Raw genomic sequence first — 18,779 nt, forward strand, 5'->3', positions numbered from 1 at the left:
ATGATGTTTGTTAGTTGAGTAGTTGATGGCAACAAATGGCGATTTAATGCATGTGGTTGTGTGGACTGTGGAGGTCCCAACTGGAGTTTATTCTTTTAATTATAAAATTAGCCATGTATCTAATAATATTTCTTGTTGAAGTATATACACTTGGGCTATTTACTGTTCACGACACTATTCACGTGAACAATAAATAGCCCAAGTGTATATACTTCAACAAAAGATCTTCACAAATAATATCCATCAGCACATCTTGAGTATGCGATATATGATTAGGCTGAATTTCTAGTCATGTCCGGTAACTATTGAGAACCAGGAATAGGGCAGTTAGTTTGGCAGAAGAAACAAAGCAGGATGCTTTCCACTTGTGCTACTTCACACAGCACAGGTTTTTCTTCTGTTTTTTTTTTTTTTTTTTGGTATCTAATTGACTTAGACGGCTTTGAGAATGTCAAACAAATTGAACCATATGAAACCTTCATCAGGTTCAGAAAATGATTGTTGAGCACAAGATACTGTAATATCATAGTGGTGAAATTTAATTTACTGAGTGGGATTTCTTTTTCTTTTTTGGTCATTAATTTGCTAATTTCCTCGCATTTTAGCTAACTTGTTTTCTTTTACCCATTTTTGTGTTTTCTTTTTAATGTCAATTGTTCCCCCATTTTCTTTCAGCTCTGCTCCAGGAATGTTCAAAATATTCCGTCCACCTGTTGGGGAGGCATTGAGGTCTTTGAAGTTACACTCTCACAATGCATTTGGCTTTAACCTTTTTTAAGTTTATCACTGTCTTCCTCATCATTTTCTTTCAGAGAGATGCCAATTGCTGAGCTTAAAAATAAGTACAGAAAAGTTTCTAGTGTGGAGAAAGCTTGTAAAGGTTGGCAAGATGAATATGAAGTTTCATCCAAACAGGTAAGTAGATTCTTGATGACCAACATTGGTTCATCTTTTAATATGTTATTGGTGAAACGATTTCATTTTTTTTCACTGGATGATTCTTAGAAGTTAAAACTCACATCTTCTGTTGAATGACTTCATCCAAAATCAATTTGGTCATCGGCAAACCGTGGATCTAAAATCAATAAACTAGAGTTGATACCTGAAAATCTGAAATACATCCAACATCCCTAACTCATCATTAGTGGTCAACTGAGCTCCTACACTGGATGATTAACCAGGCAATGTAGGGTCCTTTTGACACTGTTCCCTGTGTAAGAGAATATTATCATGAAATTAAAGAAGCATACAAGTTCTAAAACTCACTAGACATTGTGCTTCAAGGTGACGAGCTGAATAAGGCATTTTCTTTGAAATATTCCCCTTCTCTGCCACTGAGGCATTGCTCTCTGGCTTATTCCCCTGCCTCTTCTACTGTGTGTTTGCTCCAACCCCCTTTCCTTTTTTTTCCCCCACCCTTCACTTTTCTCTTTTTCCATTTCCCCCTTCCCTCTCTGGGGGGCAAAGGAAAGCCATGGCCCATAATGCCAGCTCTTTCCCAAATTGCCCTCTGGCTCTCCTCCCAAGACTCAGATCACTGTAGTTCCTCTCTTTTAAAATGTCAAATATGCCTCCTTGTTTTCATGTTTCCACTAATTCCCCAATCCAAAGCATGAAACTGCACACGGTGTAGTGGACCCTCTCCCGCATTTCACTTACCCAGAAGGAAAGAAAAGTTGTCCAGAAAAAAAATGGCTGTCTCTATTGCATATATGTTTTATTTATCTATTTAAGTGTTTCAGTAGGAAAAGGTTTTTTTTTTTTTTTTTTTTTTTTTTGGGGGGGGGGGGGGGGAGGAGAGAATGGAGAATATTTTTGTCATGATCCCTTGTGTGGTTAGGAAAACTGACGGGGAAGCTAATAGATGAATAGCTAGTCTTTTTATTTTTAATTGAATTATTTTATTATTTTATATTTATGGGGAGAAAAAGGATGGTAGAAACTTTATCCTTTATTATTGACTTATAAGAATTAGAGTTAATATATTCTTTTCATTATTGACTTATAAGTATGAAAGTTAATACACACATTACCGTAGCATGAATGTGTAAAGACATAATAGGTCCTACTATTAAAATTTCTTCTGATTGAGAGGGATCTGGCTGGTTTCTGATTGTGATTGCTAAGTTTGCATAGAATATTCTAAAGCTGTAAATTTCCCTATATATTTTTCCCATCGTCTTAATGTTTTGACTTCACTGCAGTGCATGCATGGTCCAAAATGTAAGCTTGGCAACTTCTGTACAGTGGGTAGAAGATTGCAAGAAGTAAATGTTTTAGGTGGTCTGATACTTCCTGTTTGGGGAACTATAGAAAAGGCTCTTTCTGAACAGGTAACTGATTTCAATGACATTAAGTATCCTCTTGTGTCAGCATTGGAGTTATGTTTCTGAATGGTTATTATGAGCAGCTACAGCATAAATTTATACCTTCTATTCTTATAAAATTATTAGCTCATCAATTAAAATAGGATTTCTAATGAAAGGAAAACTTTTTCTGGCATATTTCCATAAGCATATAGTGGTTTGGGCCTTGTTTGGTGCATCTGTCAGGTGCTCTGTTATAGTTAAGGGAACTCCATAAAGAATAAAAGACTTCTTTATTCATGATAGTCATTTCTTTAAACAGTGAGCTGGAGGACACTTTGAATTGGGGTAATGGGGAAGTGTTTTTTGCTCATTTCTGCACTTAAAGCCTTATTGGCCTTAAGGGAACTCCATAAAGAATAAAAGACTTCTTTATTCCAGGATTGGTTCTCCCCTGTTAAGTGAGAAACACAATTTCTTAAAACTATTTTAGAAATTGACAGATATGTGATATCATAGCAGTCAGTATGTGTTTGTCTGTGTTTTTTTTCTTCTTTTTCCTCTCCTCCTCTTCATGTCACCTGTTAGGAGAATGGGACGGTATGGTCAATACACTGTCAGTCAGTTAGGTTTTCATTAGTCCGAAAATTGTGAAACATTTTCTGGTACGTGGTTTGAGAATTTGGTGTTACAGTTCTGGGATGATTCTGATTTTTAGGGTTACTCGATTGAGATGATTGGGAACTTTAGATGCTGACCCATTTTGATCATGTAAATTGCACACAGATGTTTTTTTTTTTTTTAAGGTTTAGTTGATTCAAGTGTGTTTGTATAGGGTCTGTAATCTGTATTTTTGTGGTTAGGTTGAAGTGGAAGTTCAATAATAATATTACTGCATCTTCTAATCCTGCCAAACTAAACTACTTAATAACAGTAAAATTGAAGGGATTAAGGCCCCTTCACTAATTTTGTAGTTTGAGCTTCTAGACATATCTTTCTTCCATTATAAAGAATTAAAGACACTTGACTTATTTTTCAGGTCGACCTTCTACCTACATTTTTTCCCCCATCACAAGGTTAACCCCTTAAATAAATTTCTGTTTGAACAAGTATATCCAAAGCATGTGGACAAGTATGTTAAGTGCTGAGATTCTAAGTTGGATTCACCATAACTCTATTGACCTAGGCATTCAGGTGCCTTGTTTCCCCAGAAGGTGTCTTGGCTGCATGATGTTGCCTTGAGTTTTTTCTTTTACCCTTTTCTACTCCTTGGATTGGCCAGGTCCCGTGACAGCTATGGGATTCACTTAGAACTGGTTTGTTAACTCAGAACGTAGTATTCTGGAAAAATTCAACTGAAAATGACTCAAATTGTCTCAAACATCAAACTAAATAAAAATATAGACAGAGCATAACTAGACTAGATGCATCTTTCCCAAAAATTGGAAGTGAAAAATTTCTTTTCATCCCCAGAATTGGGAGAAATAGATTATTACATAAATAACCAATACTTAAAAATCAACTTAGGATTTGGCTGCATGAATCCCATTTTGGTCTTTGAGGGGAGCTGAAAATTTATGGAATGGTAGACCTGAAGACCCCTTTTTACACGTCAAAGTCCAGACAGATCTGAGTTTTCCAAGTAACAATAAGAAATTTAAAAAGGGGGAAAAGGACTGTCCAGGACATGCTTGTCAAAGCGATACCTAAGTGACCACCTTGGTATCCAAGTGCCTTTACAATTAGACGTCACTTGGTAGGCATTTTGGTTCCTTTGTTGAGTCTCTTTGTCTCCAGGCCCCTTCCAACACCTTGGGTTGCCTAGACAGTGTCAACAATGGTGTGGGAGCATGATGACTACGATTGGAGAAAATGAACCCTTGCTCCCCACCCCATGAAGGCATAAATCCCCCCCCTGTGGAGTCTTTAGGGTGTGCCCCAATTGATCCCCACACTGATGCTGTGACCATGCTTGCAAAAAGAGCTGACATACCCATTTGAAAATTTAGCTTACCAAATGTGTGTAACCGTACATTTTTACCGTATGCCTGCATATGTAACGTAGCAGACTTTTCAGTCTGAAATGTGTTAGGGAATTGACCTAGCTGCCCTTCGGGTAATGAATTGGGAATTGACTCAAACTGCCAAAGTGTTTTGATGATAACAAACACATACAACTATGAGCCTATGATCTGCTTGTGTGTTTAAAGATAGGCATACTCATGTATAAAGCCAAATCGAAGTAGAGAGCGTATATTGCACAGAAGCTGTCCGAAGTCTATGAAAGGATGACCTTAATGACTCAAGCTGTGGAAGACCAAGGAATGGACCTCCCTACGTGCATACACAAGCACAAGACTCAAGAATTAAGTGAATACTTTACTCGAAGACTAAGTACACAGTTTAGGAAAGTGGCACTTGTAAAAACATGTACATTTCAAGTTAAGCATTGTAAGTTACCAAATATATGGGCAAAGAGTACTATTGAATCAGTCCCTAGGGGTATAAGTAGAATTTTCCAACTGCCCCTGAAAAGCCCAAAAATGGCAATAAGTCTTGAGTGCCAATCTACTGTTTGGCACTTAAGCCTGATCTACTGCTAGCATTCCTAAGAGCTCACAGTACATACCATGAAGATCACATGGTTGACTGGTTGAGCTTCAAAACTAGCGGTCAGTGCACCTGGTTGACTGCCAATCGACCGGTTGTGACAGTCATAATCCAACGGTTAGTCCCTAGTGGCTAGAATGTACAGGTCAACCAGGAGAAGCCCAAGGTTGACCAGTTACTAAAAAGTATGACGGTTTATATCCGTTGAACCCAATTTGGCTCAACCTTTTGGTTATAGATGGAGATCTTTATGACACTATTCAGCATGAATCCCAAGGGACAAATCACCCTCATTTTAGCCTCCCAAAATATCCAAATCCTTTTGGTCATCTATTTCCTCTTCTTTAAGATGGTAGACATGTTGATCTCAAGGTAGAGCTGGAAAGTATCCCTTTTGTAGGTTCATTCCCTCTTCTTGAAGATGATTAGAATGTTGATGTCAAGGTAGATAGATATTGGAGAAAGGTTGAGGCTGGTCATTCATTTGCATTCATTTCACCCCAAGAGAAGTGTCACCCCTATGGTCTTGTAAGTGTTTGCAATTTGATCTTTATTTTTATTTCATTATTTATTAAGGTTGCTCTTGCCCAGAAGCAATGATTTTATTTTGGGTGCTTTTGCCTGGAAGCAATGATTCTTCAATGGGTACTCTTGTCCAAAAGCAATGATTTTATATTGGCTGCTCTTGCACAGAAGCAATGATTATATATTGAGTACCCTGTCCAAAAGCAATGATTTTATATTGGGTGCTCTTGCCCAGAAGCAATGATTCTGTTGGATTCTCTTGTCCAGTATCAAAGATTTTGTAAAAGGTGTTATGTTTGCACCCACTGTACTGAAAGTGAATTCACTAATGAATTCCTTCTGGAGGTGCTGAAAGGGAGTGTGGATGTAGATTCAGTTGAGTCAAAACACTATAAGTCCTTTTTTCTTGTCTACTTGCTTTATTTCCCCACTTAAAATTTTTAATTGTTAATTATTTGCAAGGACATGCGCTATTTACTAGTCTCATTGACTTTCAAATGTAACATGTGGCTGATCCGCATCATTTGTTAGGCATCCAACATTCAGGACTGAAACATTACTCTTTCCCATGGCAAAATACAAAGCATGATCTTGTGAAGTGATAACTAAATTTGATCATGTGTATTTATAGAAATGTGTCTGGCAGTATGCCAGTTGATTCTTCATATTAGTTGGAAACATTATCTGCTAATTGCTAATAATTAGATATTGTATTTACAGGTCCGCCAGAGCCACAAGCAGCTCCGAGTAGTTCGAATAGAGACTACCTCAGATAACCAGAGAATTGTTGGGCTTCTAGTCCCTAATGCAGCTGTTGAGAAAGTGCTTCGAAGTATGTCTCTCCAAGGCTGATGAGTGTCTTATCCTCAATATGTTTTCTTTTCCACTGTTAATTTCGATCCCCAACAAATAGTCATTTATTTTTTTTCAACCAGTTATCAGATTTCTTTTCCCTAGAGAGTTATCAGATCTTTGTTTCCTAGTAGATTATTGAACATTTTATTTTTCTAGTGGTACGTAAGATGTTGATCCCATTGTTGCAGCAATATCAATTCTTCAAGGAAGGTGTCATGATGCTTGAAGATTATTGAAGATTTTATTTTTCCACCACTCATTGGATGTCTCTATACTTCATTCAAGTTTTTTTGGATGATTTATTGAGCCTGCCAAACCAATCTGTTCCTGTGCTTCCAAACATCAAACAGATGCATATCTGGTCCTAAAGCTTTCCTTCCATCCATTTTTCTCTTAACATCTTTTGACTGTTTACCTAATTCTGTGGAAGACCCATTTCTTCAGTCGCTTGTAGCTTTACTCGTTTTTTCTCCCCTAAACTTGTTGCCTGTATGATCCTCATCTAGTAATTTCTGACACTCTATCATTGCCACTGATCGTTTCCAAACTTGGGTGCAAGCCTGTGATGTTTAGTGCAAATAACTTTATCTGTTTTACCCGGGAAAAAAAAAAGGAAACTTGATCTGTTTCTTTGCATGTATTCTTATTGAAAGCTCTACTTCCTTCAAAATAAAGCCTACTTACAATTTGTTTCTCATGTGACTTCCCTCTCCCTTCCTGTTCATTTCTATAAAAGTTAACTCCCTCATTTTCTCTTAGAATGCTATTGGTTCTATTAAATAGGTTGCACTCATATCTTCCGAAACCTCATGTGGAAACCAAAGTAATCAAAGCTGAGCTATACTACTTTATGTTGAAGTCTTTTTGTTGTTGATCAATGTGAGGCTCAGACAATCATATGATTTAATGTCAACTAAAATTTCTTCTCTCAGATTTAGCATGGGTGCAAGATATTGATGATTGACCAGGCAGAAGAAAGGATTTTGGTTTTGGTTTTTAGGAGATAATTGTTGATTTTTTGGTGGAGGGAAATTCCCATCCTCTTCAGATGCTTCGGCTGTTTTCATTAGCGATTGGTTTCAGTTGAATGCTACCTGATATCAATGTTAAAAGGGAAGAGGAAGAAAGATACGTACTCTACTTCTTTTTACTTCTGACAGTCTCCATTGTCGATTGGCTCTGAAAATCCAGTCACCATCATTGATTGGCTTTTGAATTTTTGTTTTAGCATGTGTCTTGTAAATGGATGTAGGTATAGAAAGAAAAAGCTGCTGTACTGGTTTCGGTCCTGTGCCCAACCGACTTGTAATACTGTAATTATGTGCCCAAATTCTAGATGTAATGAAAGTTATTGTTTCATCCATGATTTTTTTCTCTCAAGCACCCCTCAAAAATACACTGCATACTTAGAAGTTCACTCTTTAGAATATTCTAATACTTTACAGTCACAGAGCATGATCCTCGTTTTTACTTCCTGGTTGGAAATCATAGTTTGGATTTCATAGCTGATACTGCTTTATGACTCACTATTAGCATTGCACCCTAAGATGTCTGGTCAGTTTTTTTGTCAGAATTGGACCATTCATTTCTTTGTAGATGTATGACATGTGTTCTAAACATCACATCAAATGGTTAAAATTCATTTATAAGTCACGTCAACCTTTTAAATTATGTGACTTATAAATAGACTTCAACCTTTTGATGTAATGTTAAGACACATGTCATATCTACAAGGAAATGGATGTCACAAATGGATATCCGCCACTAATCTGCATGGCTATGTTAGTGAGCAACCTCTTGGAGTTCTAGCATGTGATTTCTTGTATCGCATGCCTCTTTATACCTTGTTGATTAGGTTCGGCCATTGCTAAAAGGAACTTTGAGCTAGGCTTCTTACCACGCCACCATGAAACACATCACTATTTTTCGCCTTTTTCACTATGTTGGAGCTTGTTCATAATGGCCTTCATAAACTTCTTTATGCTTAGGATTTGTTTGGACTTGTTGTCCTACTAAAGATGAATGACACATGTTCGTCAATCACACTCAAAGGTTGATGTAAGATTTAGAAGATGGAAGTTTTTTTTTTTTTTAATTTAATCTTAACCTTTGGATGTGATTGATGGACATGTGTCATCCATCCAAAGGGAAGTGGATGGTCCATTTCTTACAACCTGATAAAATTTCCACTAAAGATGCCATACAAGTTCTCGATCAATTATCCCAAAAGAAAAAAAAAAAAAGAAGAAGAAGGGCAGTCCTCAGGCATATGTTGTTTTCCTTGATCTTTTGGTTTAGTATTTTGATAAGCAATGAAAGGATTAGAGACTGGTTTCTTGATGCATTGGTATACTCTTTCCAAGGGGCCATTTTCCCAATTACGATTTAAAGGTTTAAGCAAGATGGTAGTGGTATAAGACTTTTCATCTCCACTCTTGAGTTAAGAATATGTAACCACCCCTAAGTTTGGATCACCTTCTCGTCATTGTACTCTCTTGTGCTTCTCAACCACACATTATGGGTGACACCCAACCCACTCTTGAGTTAAGAATATGTAATCACCCCTAAGTTTTGATCACCTTCTTGTCATTGTACTCTCTTGTGCTTCTCAACCACACAATATGAGTGACACCCAACTGAATACTGATAAACTACTTCTGAATACTGACAAAATTGATCAGAAGTAGGATATTCTTGTGTGATTGAAAAATGTAAAGAAAACACATTATTCTCCCCTAACAGAAGGTGAACCACAAAAGTTTGAATTACATAACATTGAAATCCAAGATGTGGATATTGACAAATTATTGCTACTCAAATCAACAATACTTCAATAAAAGTGGGGATATTGGCTTGAGTGGTGACAGCCTTAATCAAGGAAGCACAGTTAGATTCCGTTTTCACACAGTCAAAACCTTCAGCTGGGCAATCCAATAAAGAAATGTAGCCTCAGTGTTAGGAAAATTCAACAAAAGAGATTTTCTCTTATAATTACAAGCAACTTTCTCTGGTATAGAAGCCCAATTCCTCTTCATCAGTAACAGTAGTTAAAATGTATAACAGCATGACTATCTCAATATATCTGAGGGAAAAAAACAGCTCATCAACAGTTTATTTCAACCCAACTGTAGAAGAAAAAAGAAAACAATGGCCGGCTATCCTAGTGAAAGCGTGTTTTGACCACGCGACGGCGAGGATTGACATAGTTGCAATTCTGTCTGATTTCACCTTCATTGCCTGTAAGAACTTGGACATTTCCAAGGTTCACCATTGACACAGCAAACTGAGAAGTGAAGACATAGGGTTGACCAGCCAATGTGGAAACTAGAGGCTCGGTCCTTGCATCACTCATGAGCACTTGATCTGTCAATAGCAATCCCTTCTTCTGCTGAAGATTTGTGTAGTATTTTGTGTCAAATACCTTTGGGGTTGTAGCGTCGAGATCAACAAACTGTGATGGGTATCTGCATTTTGCTCTCAAGTAGTTGAGATATTTCCAGTCAAGTGATGGATCAGGCTTGCCGGTTTTGTTGAAGTTGTATAGCCGGAATTGCAGTGCACCGCAGGTGCTCCTTCCAATTGTGTGTGCTCCTGAAGCACATCCATGTCACAGTTAATGCATCTATGGTTTGTTCTTTTTTCTTTTTTCTTTTTTGAGGTATACAGTGGATATTTGATTAGGGTATCTAAACACATGAACATTTGAGACAAACTGCAATTTTCATTCATTGTCTAGAACACAAAATTTCTAGGCATAACTTAGGAACCCATCATTCAATCCATGAAATTAATCCTTCAAATAGGCTCATTATGGGGTTCTTCTATTCATAATCTAGTCCATGAATCTATGAGACCTAGACAGGCATGGACTTTTTTGGATTTGGTAATTAGACCTAGTTCTGTTCCTGGGCTTATTCAAAAAATCACGTAAGTTTTTCTACTCTATAAGTTCATCAAATTAATTCTCACAATCATATTATCAGACTACATGGTTGAAGAGATTCTATCCATGTGATTATGATTTTAAATAAGAGACACAGAGACAGAATTATTTAACGAGAAAGCATGGTGGGTTTCTGTTTTTGTTCTCTTACCTGAAAGAACAACCAAGTCAACAATGTTCAAGCCACGAGCTTGGTAAAATTCTATTTGTTGAGTGACACTTTCATGACCCGTTGGAACCTTATGAGCATCGACGGCATAAGACACCAAGCCATCCTTCCTTCCCATGGGAACCTCCCAGAATGGACCTCCAAGCCTAAGAGTGGCATCCCTAGTAGCAGCTGTGAGGATATCTGCACAAGACACTGTCCTGGGACAAGCCTTCTCGATCTGTGCTTTGATTGCATCAATCAATTCAAAACCCCTCAGTGTTTTGCTGTTTGCTGAATATCTTTCACTCTTTGTATGGTTTAGTAGAATGGAAGCATCACACCCCTACCATCAAACCACACAAACACACACATAAACATTCACCAGTTACAGTTAAGGGTCACACATAACCAAACAAGATCGAAGCACATTTAAATCTTAACTTACCCTAACAGAACAATCATGGAAATGCAGCCTCATGATAGCAGGTCCAATGGTAGGATCCCTTGCAATCCATTGATTCACTGTCCTACTGATAATGGCCTCTGCGTTTGGGCAGCTCTTCTGGTAATAATTGATGGTCAATGACTCTGGTCCATTGGCTGACACCAAAGCCAAATGAACTACAGAAACAAGAAACAGAATGGAAACAATGGGTTTCATCTTCTTCCTCTATCTTCTTTTTCTTGAACGAAAAGCCCAGAACTTGGGAGAAGGTGAATGTACGTTTGAGCTTTGAAGTGCTATGTATGTATAGATATGTAAAGATTTAAAGGAATTATAAAAGAAATGAAGAGACGACGTGAGACGCATACCAGGAGCAGGGTTAACATGTCAACATGTAAGGTCCAGAATGATTCTTTTATTATTTGTTTTTGGGTTAACAAGTCAAAGCGTAGGGTATCAATGAAGTTTTTATATGTGTTAGGATTCATGAAAGCACGTCTTGCCATTAAAATTGATATGGAGATAACAGGTGGTGGTTTGTATTGCGAATTTATCTACAACCTTAGAAATTTAAATTCAATTCAGGAAGGTTTACACTGGACATCTTTCCCATATTTTGGGTCCAATACGGTTTTGCCATGTGTGTTGAGCTTAAGGGGTGTGGAACCTTACAGGTTGATGGATCTCACATCGAAGATTTTCATTAGCTAATCAGCAGGTTTATCAGTTTTTAAGATAATATTTTGTCGCGTTTATATACCTTGAAATGGAATGATGGGAGTAGCCATGCACCTCTAACTTTGCAGGTAGATTCCCCTGGGCTTTACTAAATACTTAAAAAAAAAACGTTTACTTGAAGAACTTCAAATAATAAAAAAAAGGCAAAGTAGGCACCGACCATTGTTCTCTGGGTGATTCACCTGTACCCAGAAACTGATACAACTGTACAGGGTTAGGACTTGATGAAATTCTGGTTGCTTCAGGTGGTGGGTTTAGAAGATAATAATAATAATTAGAATTAAGAAAACCGAACTTTCTTTGCATTAACCAATTCTGTGATTCTGTGAATCATCTAAACGTAAAGGTAAAAATTTCACAGCTCACAACAAGAAGCAGTTCTGCTGTAACCAATTCAGTCTTTCCTAAAATGAAAAAAAGTAACGCTAGAGGAAGGGGTTGAACCTTCGACCTTGTGGTTAACAGCCACACGCTTTAACCAACTGAGCTACTCCAGCTTGACGTTTCTCAACTTATACACAAAATTACTAACTGCTTAGTATCAGGTCACGGGAACTATGCTCTTCAGTCTGACATTGAAGGTCCTAGATTCGTATCGTCTCACTCAAGGGAAAATTTTGATAAGGGGGAAGTGCTTACTAGGGTCATGAATAATGATTAACCAACCATCCATAGATTTTCTCATAGAACATTACTAGTTTTATTTGATTAGGTTGTAAATATACCAAGTTTGTTTTTTCATGTTAAAGTAATTCTTATTGTCACAAATGAATCATATTAGACCACAAGACCCTTGCACGAAAATTGTTACATCATGCCATCCAATTCCTAGAGGAAAAAAAAACTATTGCCGAGCAAACCAAGATATCATCTCCATGTCCCCTGGCGTATTTTCATTAGAGACTGACATGAAACCGATGTAAGTGTCACACAATTACACAACAAATCTCATGCCCTTTAATTAGAGGGATAATTTGACTTAAGTAAGATCCTAATGGTTCCATGTGGGCTGTTGTAGAGCCTAGTCTAAATAATAATGCATTCCCCTTACCCTAAAATCCCCAAGAAAAATTTTCGCTTAGGCATTGTTTATTTGGTGAATTAGAGTGAGAAAATTAGAATGAAAAAAAAAAAAACGTAAAATGATAATATAATAAAGATCGTGTCATCATCGAAGTAAAGACCAGAAGGAAGTTGCTTTGCATGATGGGTAACGATCAATATTTTCATCCTAATATGGGATATGTCCCATTTGTAGTTACTCCCCCTGGCTTCAAAGTCAACTGTTTTCACATATATTGGGGTGGAGAATTAAAAAAATGAAATGATTTTGTAAAAATGTTTTAACTATAAATCCCATTTTTGTTATTTTCTTGATTTTTTCACAAAATCCAACTAAATATATGAAACTTTTAAAAGAGATGAAGTAGAAAAAATAGCATGCCACATGAGCAAACATGCTAAGAAAACTTGTGTGCCAACTTTTTTTTATCTCATTAAATCAAGCAATCCAATGAAGCCATACTTTCAAATTTCCTAAAAAAATAAAATTTTTCACTTTTTTTTTTCTTTTTCCACCCATTTCAAATTTAGCAAACAAACAATGCTTTAACAAGTTCTATTCCATTGGGCCCAAAAAAAAAAAAAAAGTGGCAGTATTACATCGAAAATCATCAGCTGCCATGATTGAAGATGTTCAAAGATGTTCAGGTTCACAAGCACAGGAAATTTTGGCATGACAATCTGTGGAACTCAGCTTAAAGGAGGCAGCTGGGCTGGTTTTACAGACAGACATGCTTGGTGAGCCTCAGGAAGGATCTTTTTAGGACTGCCTTCCTCATCTCTGCTGTTGTTCTCTTCCTTTCCTCCTCTTGTTCTTATTCTTCCCCTGCCCCATAATCACCTGCAGCTTTGTATGACCAGACAGGAAACCTCAGCTTCACTTTTGACTCAAACGGGCTCACATTCTACTTCATGCCACTTGGTTTTAAGTTTTAACATGGATTATCTTCCATCACATGCTGTGCAGAGAGAAAATCTTAGGCAAGAAAGTTTTCAGTATCAGGCAACATATAATACAAGTCACAGAGATTGAAAGTAGCTAGTAAGTAGCATAACTCTTTTTAACTGAATTGGCAATTACAATATAAGGAATTCTTGTACAAAAACCAAACTAACATCTCGATAAAAAATCAGAGACTGTAACATGCACATCTAAAAGCTATCGGCTGGAAATGGCATCATCCTTGAGTTTCTCCCTCCAAATTGCTTGCACCTCATCAGTTCGGAACCTCTGAGTGAATGTTGATTCCTCTAGAGGGGTTGTCATACCATGTGCATATGCTAGGAGACCAGTGTATGCAATCATTGCTCCATTGTCAACGCAGTACCTGTCATCAGTAGCGAACAGCCGACCACCTCTCTCAGAGCACATTACTTTCATCATCTCTTGCAGCCGCTCATTGCATCCTACACCTCCCACAATAAGAACATCCTTCTTGTCGCAGTGTGCCATTGCTCGCTCTGTAATCTCCACTAGCATTGCAAATAATGTCTCCTATGGTTCATTGTAAAACATTAAAGCATCTTCATTACTCTGTCTTCACTGATCAAATGCTAGTTTTTTATATGTACCCAACTCATAAATATTCTATTAAGTTTTGGCTATAGAACATTCATATTTCCTAATTCCTATTAATTACCAACTCTGTAGACCAGTGTAGATGGAAGGATTGGAACTACAATCTTACCTGCAAGGAGTAGCACAAATCTGCAGGGGTGCACTCATTGTTTTTGAGTTTCTCCTCAGCAGTGGCTTCGATAAAGCTTAGTATCCCACTAAATGAAACATCCATTCCTTTGACAACATAAGGCAGTTCGAGAAACTGTACTCCTTTCTTGGCAAGCTGGTGCACAGGAAAAAATAATAATAAAAAATAAATAAATCTATAAGCATCAGAACAAAGAGCCGTTTCTCTATGGGAATAATATATCCCAGCAGGCGAACTTTGAAACTACCGTAAATTAGCAGCAGTACAGTATATATGGCTTGATCCTCTACATGGTTCAAGGTAGACGAGTTTGTCTTGAGTCTTGACAATTCATTTGACAAATCTGATTTTTGCATAGATACAGCTAGGATTAGATTGGTAATGCGTTAGATTTCAATACTAGTTTACCCTACCCTCAAGTATGGCTGCCCTCTTGGTAATCCTAGGATTATGTGAACAAGTAATCTTGGGGTCTGTCAATCCAAATTTTGAGGCACATCCATCATGCCATGTGACTATGGGGTAGTGATGTAGCAAACCTTATCTGAATGTTCATGGAGGTTAAAATTAGTATAAAGAACAACATGATGAAATTAATGCAAATACACAAATTAAAAGGAAGATCCAGCACTATTAAGAAAACTTGTGAATTCTTTCCCTTCACAAACTAAGCTGCACATATGAGCTACTGTCGTATATCAACTAATCGTACACAGTACAACTTCATAATAATCCAACTTGAAAAACCATACATATCCATTCTACAAACAGTGGTTTGCATGAAAAAACATAAATCCATAAATAAAAGATGCATACTTAATTCTTCAGATAATATTCTGCACCAAGTCAATACCTGCTCAATGTTGTATCCTGGGCTTGGATCATTGGATAATGTTAGAACCCTAGCAAACCTATCTAGACAGTTCCCAACAGCAATGTCAATGGTCTCTCCAAAAATACGATACCGTCCCTCACTATAAGCAATCACCTGCGTATTTCCACCACTAACATACAACACAACAGGATCATTAGCCCCTGTCACAACTCTCCCCATTTCAATGTGAGCAACACAGTGGTTCACAGCAACAATTGGTTTCTTCCACAGCTGGGAAAGCATTCGGACAACCACCGCAGAAACCTGAAGAGGAGCACCCATACCAGGACCCTTAGTGTAACATAGGCAATCAATTTCATCCGGCGTGATCTTAGCAGTTTCTAATGCAGATTTCACAAGTGGAAGCACATGTTGGAGATGGTGTTGAGCAGTCTCTCGAGGAAGAAAGCCCTGTCCAGGAGGAGTGATGTAGGTGTGGCGTGGGTTTGACAAGATGGTGCCATCAAGGGTTACAACACCAACACCAATCTTGTTGGCTGAACCCTCAAAGCCTAGTGCAATCATCTTCTTCATCCTTCACCTCCAGAAACAATCAAGAACTCTGCCTCAGCCCTCAGGTCCTGAAAATGAATTTGTGGGTTCTTCAGACTTCGCAAACTGTACACAAGCTTCGATTTTTCAACTCAATGTGGAAGTCTTTATTGGAAAACCATCAATTCTTCTGTTCTGGACAGTATAAGAGAAAATAAAAGGGATTTAACAATGCCAAAAACTATAGAACTAAGAAGTAATATAACTAAAAAATGAAATTTTAATTTTATGTAAAAACCAAAGAGAAACCTTAAACTAGAAAGTTCACATATTACTGTTCAAGTATAACACCGAGAAGACGAAAACAATGAACAATAAGAGAGAAAGAGAGAGGGAAATGGGATTACCCGGTCAGCTTCTTCGCCGATTTCTGAACGCCGGCAACGATAGCACCGGCTGGACTCTTCAGTGTTTACAGGAAGGGGCGACGGTTGGGGAACCCACGAAATGGAGTTGCGAACAGGGCCAGGGTTTCAGGATGGTTAACGGTCTCGACTCTCATAGTGTTAGTTCAAGTTTTAAGTATCGGATATGACCAACCATATCGGCAATTCTATCCATGATGGATATCGATACTGATACATAACCGATTCGTAAAATTAATTTTCCGCTAAAAAAAGGGTGGAAAGCAATTCTATTGAAAAAGGAGGCCTGAGGTGGATATGGGTCCTGTTGCAAAGAGGGACTAACAGTAACATTACCCCATTCTCGTGGGCCCATTTAAAATAGGCTCCACCAGGGCTCCAGATCAGGGTCTCTCCCCACCCCATGTTGCCTTTCTCCATGGTCATTCCCTCCCCCATGGTAAACCATAAAACAGGTTGATTTAGTTTGGATTGTAAATTGGCACCCTTAGTTCCACAGGTTTCCACCTAAGGAAAGCGATTCTTGACCAAGGAGGCCTGGGGGATTTGCGCAATGTGCATATCAGCTCGAGGCATCCTGTTGCGGGGATCCTGCCTAGAGGCACCAATGGTTAGCAACTAACCGTAACAACCTTTCTAACTAAAGAGTGTGTCACAACATTGTACAAAATAAAGAGAAATTTACAAGTGATTACATAAGATAAACTATATGTTCACTAAGGGGGCTACATCCCAAGATGGAGGTGCCCTATTTGGTCATCTTAACTAGGTTCTTATAGTCGGTCTCAACCACAAAAATCCAAAGACCTATATCAACGAATGTCAATAACCCTTTTAGTATCGCCATTGCTTGACCTACGAAAGCTAAGTAAAAGGACGTAGGCATGGATATGGCTTGCAACGGAATCCCCTCAAATCCTAAACAATGTAATTATCCCTAAAATTAATGCCACCCCTTAATTGGGACAAATAACTTATTTTGTACCTATCTGGTAGTTAGAATTGCCACATCCTTCTCTTCCTCTCCATTAATTGTATAATATTCTACCATGACATCTTATTCAAAGAGAAAATATTCCATTATATTAGTCAAACATTAGAATGTACCATATCCTTAGCCACCAAGAAAAAATAACCATAGACCATTAAATGCATCCAAACTAACATCTTAATAGATTATATATTGTAAGCAGTCACACATCCAATCCTCTAATGTTCACAAACCAACCCCCATTTGTATAATTTGGGATAGTTAGATGTCAATTTATATAGGCTCATCATTTTTGTCACATTTGCTTGGACAAAGCATCCAAATTGTATCTATTCATACTTATTATACTATTTATATATATATATATATATATATATATATATATATATATATATATATATATATATATTTCTCTTTCTCTATTTGATATGAGAATCTAATTGAGCATTGGAAGAATATTGCATGTCTGACCAAGTTTGTTCACCAATGAGAAATAGTGAAACAGTATAATATCCTATCCAATTCCCCCCCCCCCCCCCATCTACATCTTTATTCCTTAGAGAGCAATAAAACATTAATTGCAAACATAAATTCACCAACTAGGGATACCCAAAATATCGTGCGTGTTGGGTTATTTGAATTCAGGGATTTCAAATCTGTAGGTTTATGAATCGAAAATTTATACCTGTTTGGTTGTAAAACATTATTGGTTTCATGAGATCTAAAGATTTCACTCTTTTGCCTAAAAATGTGAATTATACCATTCTTGGGTATTTGGTGAAATCCATAGATTCCATTTTAAGTATTAATGAATGAAATTTGCAAATTCACGTGAAGTAATTCAAAGGAACTCTACGAACTTCGATAGATTTGAGGCTAAATAAATAAATTTTTGAACCATGAATTTATAGATTTGAAATCTCATTTCATTTCAAATCCTTAAATTAATGTAACCAAACATGCCCTTTTAGGTAATGTGATTAATTAATAATAATGATTACATCTCAATTAATGTGATTGGGAAATAAAGCAATAAAGAAGGATAAAAAAAAGAAATGTAATAAAGAAAAAAATAAAATTAATAGTAATTACTACACTTCAATTAATAGTAATTCTTGGTTATTGGGTGAAATTCATGGATTCCACTTTAACTCTTTAGTATAAAATAGATGAAATTTGCAAATTCAAGTGGAGTAACCCAACAAGAACACTATGAAATATTTGAGTCTAACCAAATAGTTAATTTTTTGAACCATAAATTCATAGATTTGAAATCTCATTTCATTTCAAATCTCTAGATTCATGTAATAGTTAATGTAATTAATTAATAGTAATTATTACATTTCAATTAATATGATTGAAAAAGAAAACAATAAAAAAAGAAATGTAATAAAGAAAAGAAAATAAATGAATAGTAATTATTACATTTCAATTAATAGTAATTATTACTTTCCAACCAATTAATAATAGTAATTAATAACTAGAAAAAGAGAAGATACACTTAAAAGTACTAAACTAGTTTAGTTGAAAAACTATTAACAAAACAAAGACAACGAAGATTTGATGTACCACATCTCTATATTTTGTATTGAGCTTCAACAGAAGGAATTTTCTAGTATAATTATTACATACATAGAATATACAATTATGGGA

At 36.9% G+C, this 18,779-nt stretch overlaps 3 protein-coding genes and 1 non-coding gene across 6 annotated transcripts in view; 1 reads left to right on the forward strand and 3 right to left on the reverse strand.

Moving 5' to 3' along the window:
• The window catches only part of EMB1135 (RING/FYVE/PHD zinc finger superfamily protein), a 57,276-nt gene extending 49,713 nt beyond the window's left edge, over positions 1-7,563 (forward strand). The window contains exons 28-32 of one of the 2 annotated variants that reach the window (XM_089146581.1): positions 676-729; positions 813-915; positions 2,205-2,333; positions 6,162-6,273; positions 7,229-7,563. In XM_089146581.1, coding sequence (XP_089002707.1) covers positions 676-729; positions 813-915; positions 2,205-2,333; positions 6,162-6,273; positions 7,229-7,260 — 430 coding nt within the window. In that variant the 3' untranslated portion in view covers positions 7,261-7,563. Of the gene's footprint in view, positions 1-675; positions 730-812; positions 916-2,204; positions 2,334-6,161; positions 6,274-6,484; positions 7,182-7,228 lie in introns of those variants that run through there. The other variant, XM_089146580.1, reaches the window with a different exon arrangement.
• Positions 7,564-9,121: 1,558 nt separating this feature from the next.
• Positions 9,122-11,113, reverse strand: LOC149026307 (peroxidase 7-like). The gene is made up of 3 exons (XM_089146582.1): positions 10,836-11,113; positions 10,391-10,733; positions 9,122-9,887 (listed from the first exon to the last, which is right to left on the reverse strand). The coding sequence occupies exons 1-3, from the start codon at positions 11,049-11,051 to the stop codon at positions 9,457-9,459; spliced, it is 990 nt and encodes a 329-aa protein (XP_089002708.1). The 5' UTR covers positions 11,052-11,113; the 3' UTR covers positions 9,122-9,456.
• Positions 11,114-11,996: 883 nt separating this feature from the next.
• On the reverse strand, positions 11,997-12,070 carry TRNAN-GUU (transfer RNA asparagine (anticodon GUU)). Its single transcript has one exon. It is a non-coding gene; the product is annotated as a tRNA-Asn (tRNA).
• Positions 12,071-13,217: 1,147 nt separating this feature from the next.
• Positions 13,218-16,335, reverse strand: LOC149026309 (uncharacterized). Of its 2 annotated transcripts, none has more exons than XM_089146584.1 (4): positions 16,118-16,335; positions 15,198-15,900; positions 14,324-14,479; positions 13,218-14,130 (listed from the first exon to the last, which is right to left on the reverse strand). In XM_089146584.1, the coding sequence occupies exons 2-4, from the start codon at positions 15,750-15,752 to the stop codon at positions 13,795-13,797; spliced, it is 1,047 nt and encodes a 348-aa protein (XP_089002710.1). In that variant the 5' UTR covers positions 15,753-15,900; positions 16,118-16,335; the 3' UTR covers positions 13,218-13,794. The 2 variants fall into 2 exon arrangements, with proteins under 2 accessions (XP_089002710.1, XP_089002709.1); XM_089146583.1 differs by having other exon boundaries at positions 15,198-15,905.
• Between the last annotated feature and the right edge of the window lie 2,444 nt (positions 16,336-18,779).

This window comes from Hakea prostrata, chromosome 2 (genome assembly GCF_041222555.1).
Source record: "Hakea prostrata isolate BN-2017 chromosome 2, UWA_Hpros_2, whole genome shotgun sequence".
Lineage (NCBI taxonomy): Eukaryota > Viridiplantae > Streptophyta > Magnoliopsida > Proteales > Proteaceae > Hakea > Hakea prostrata.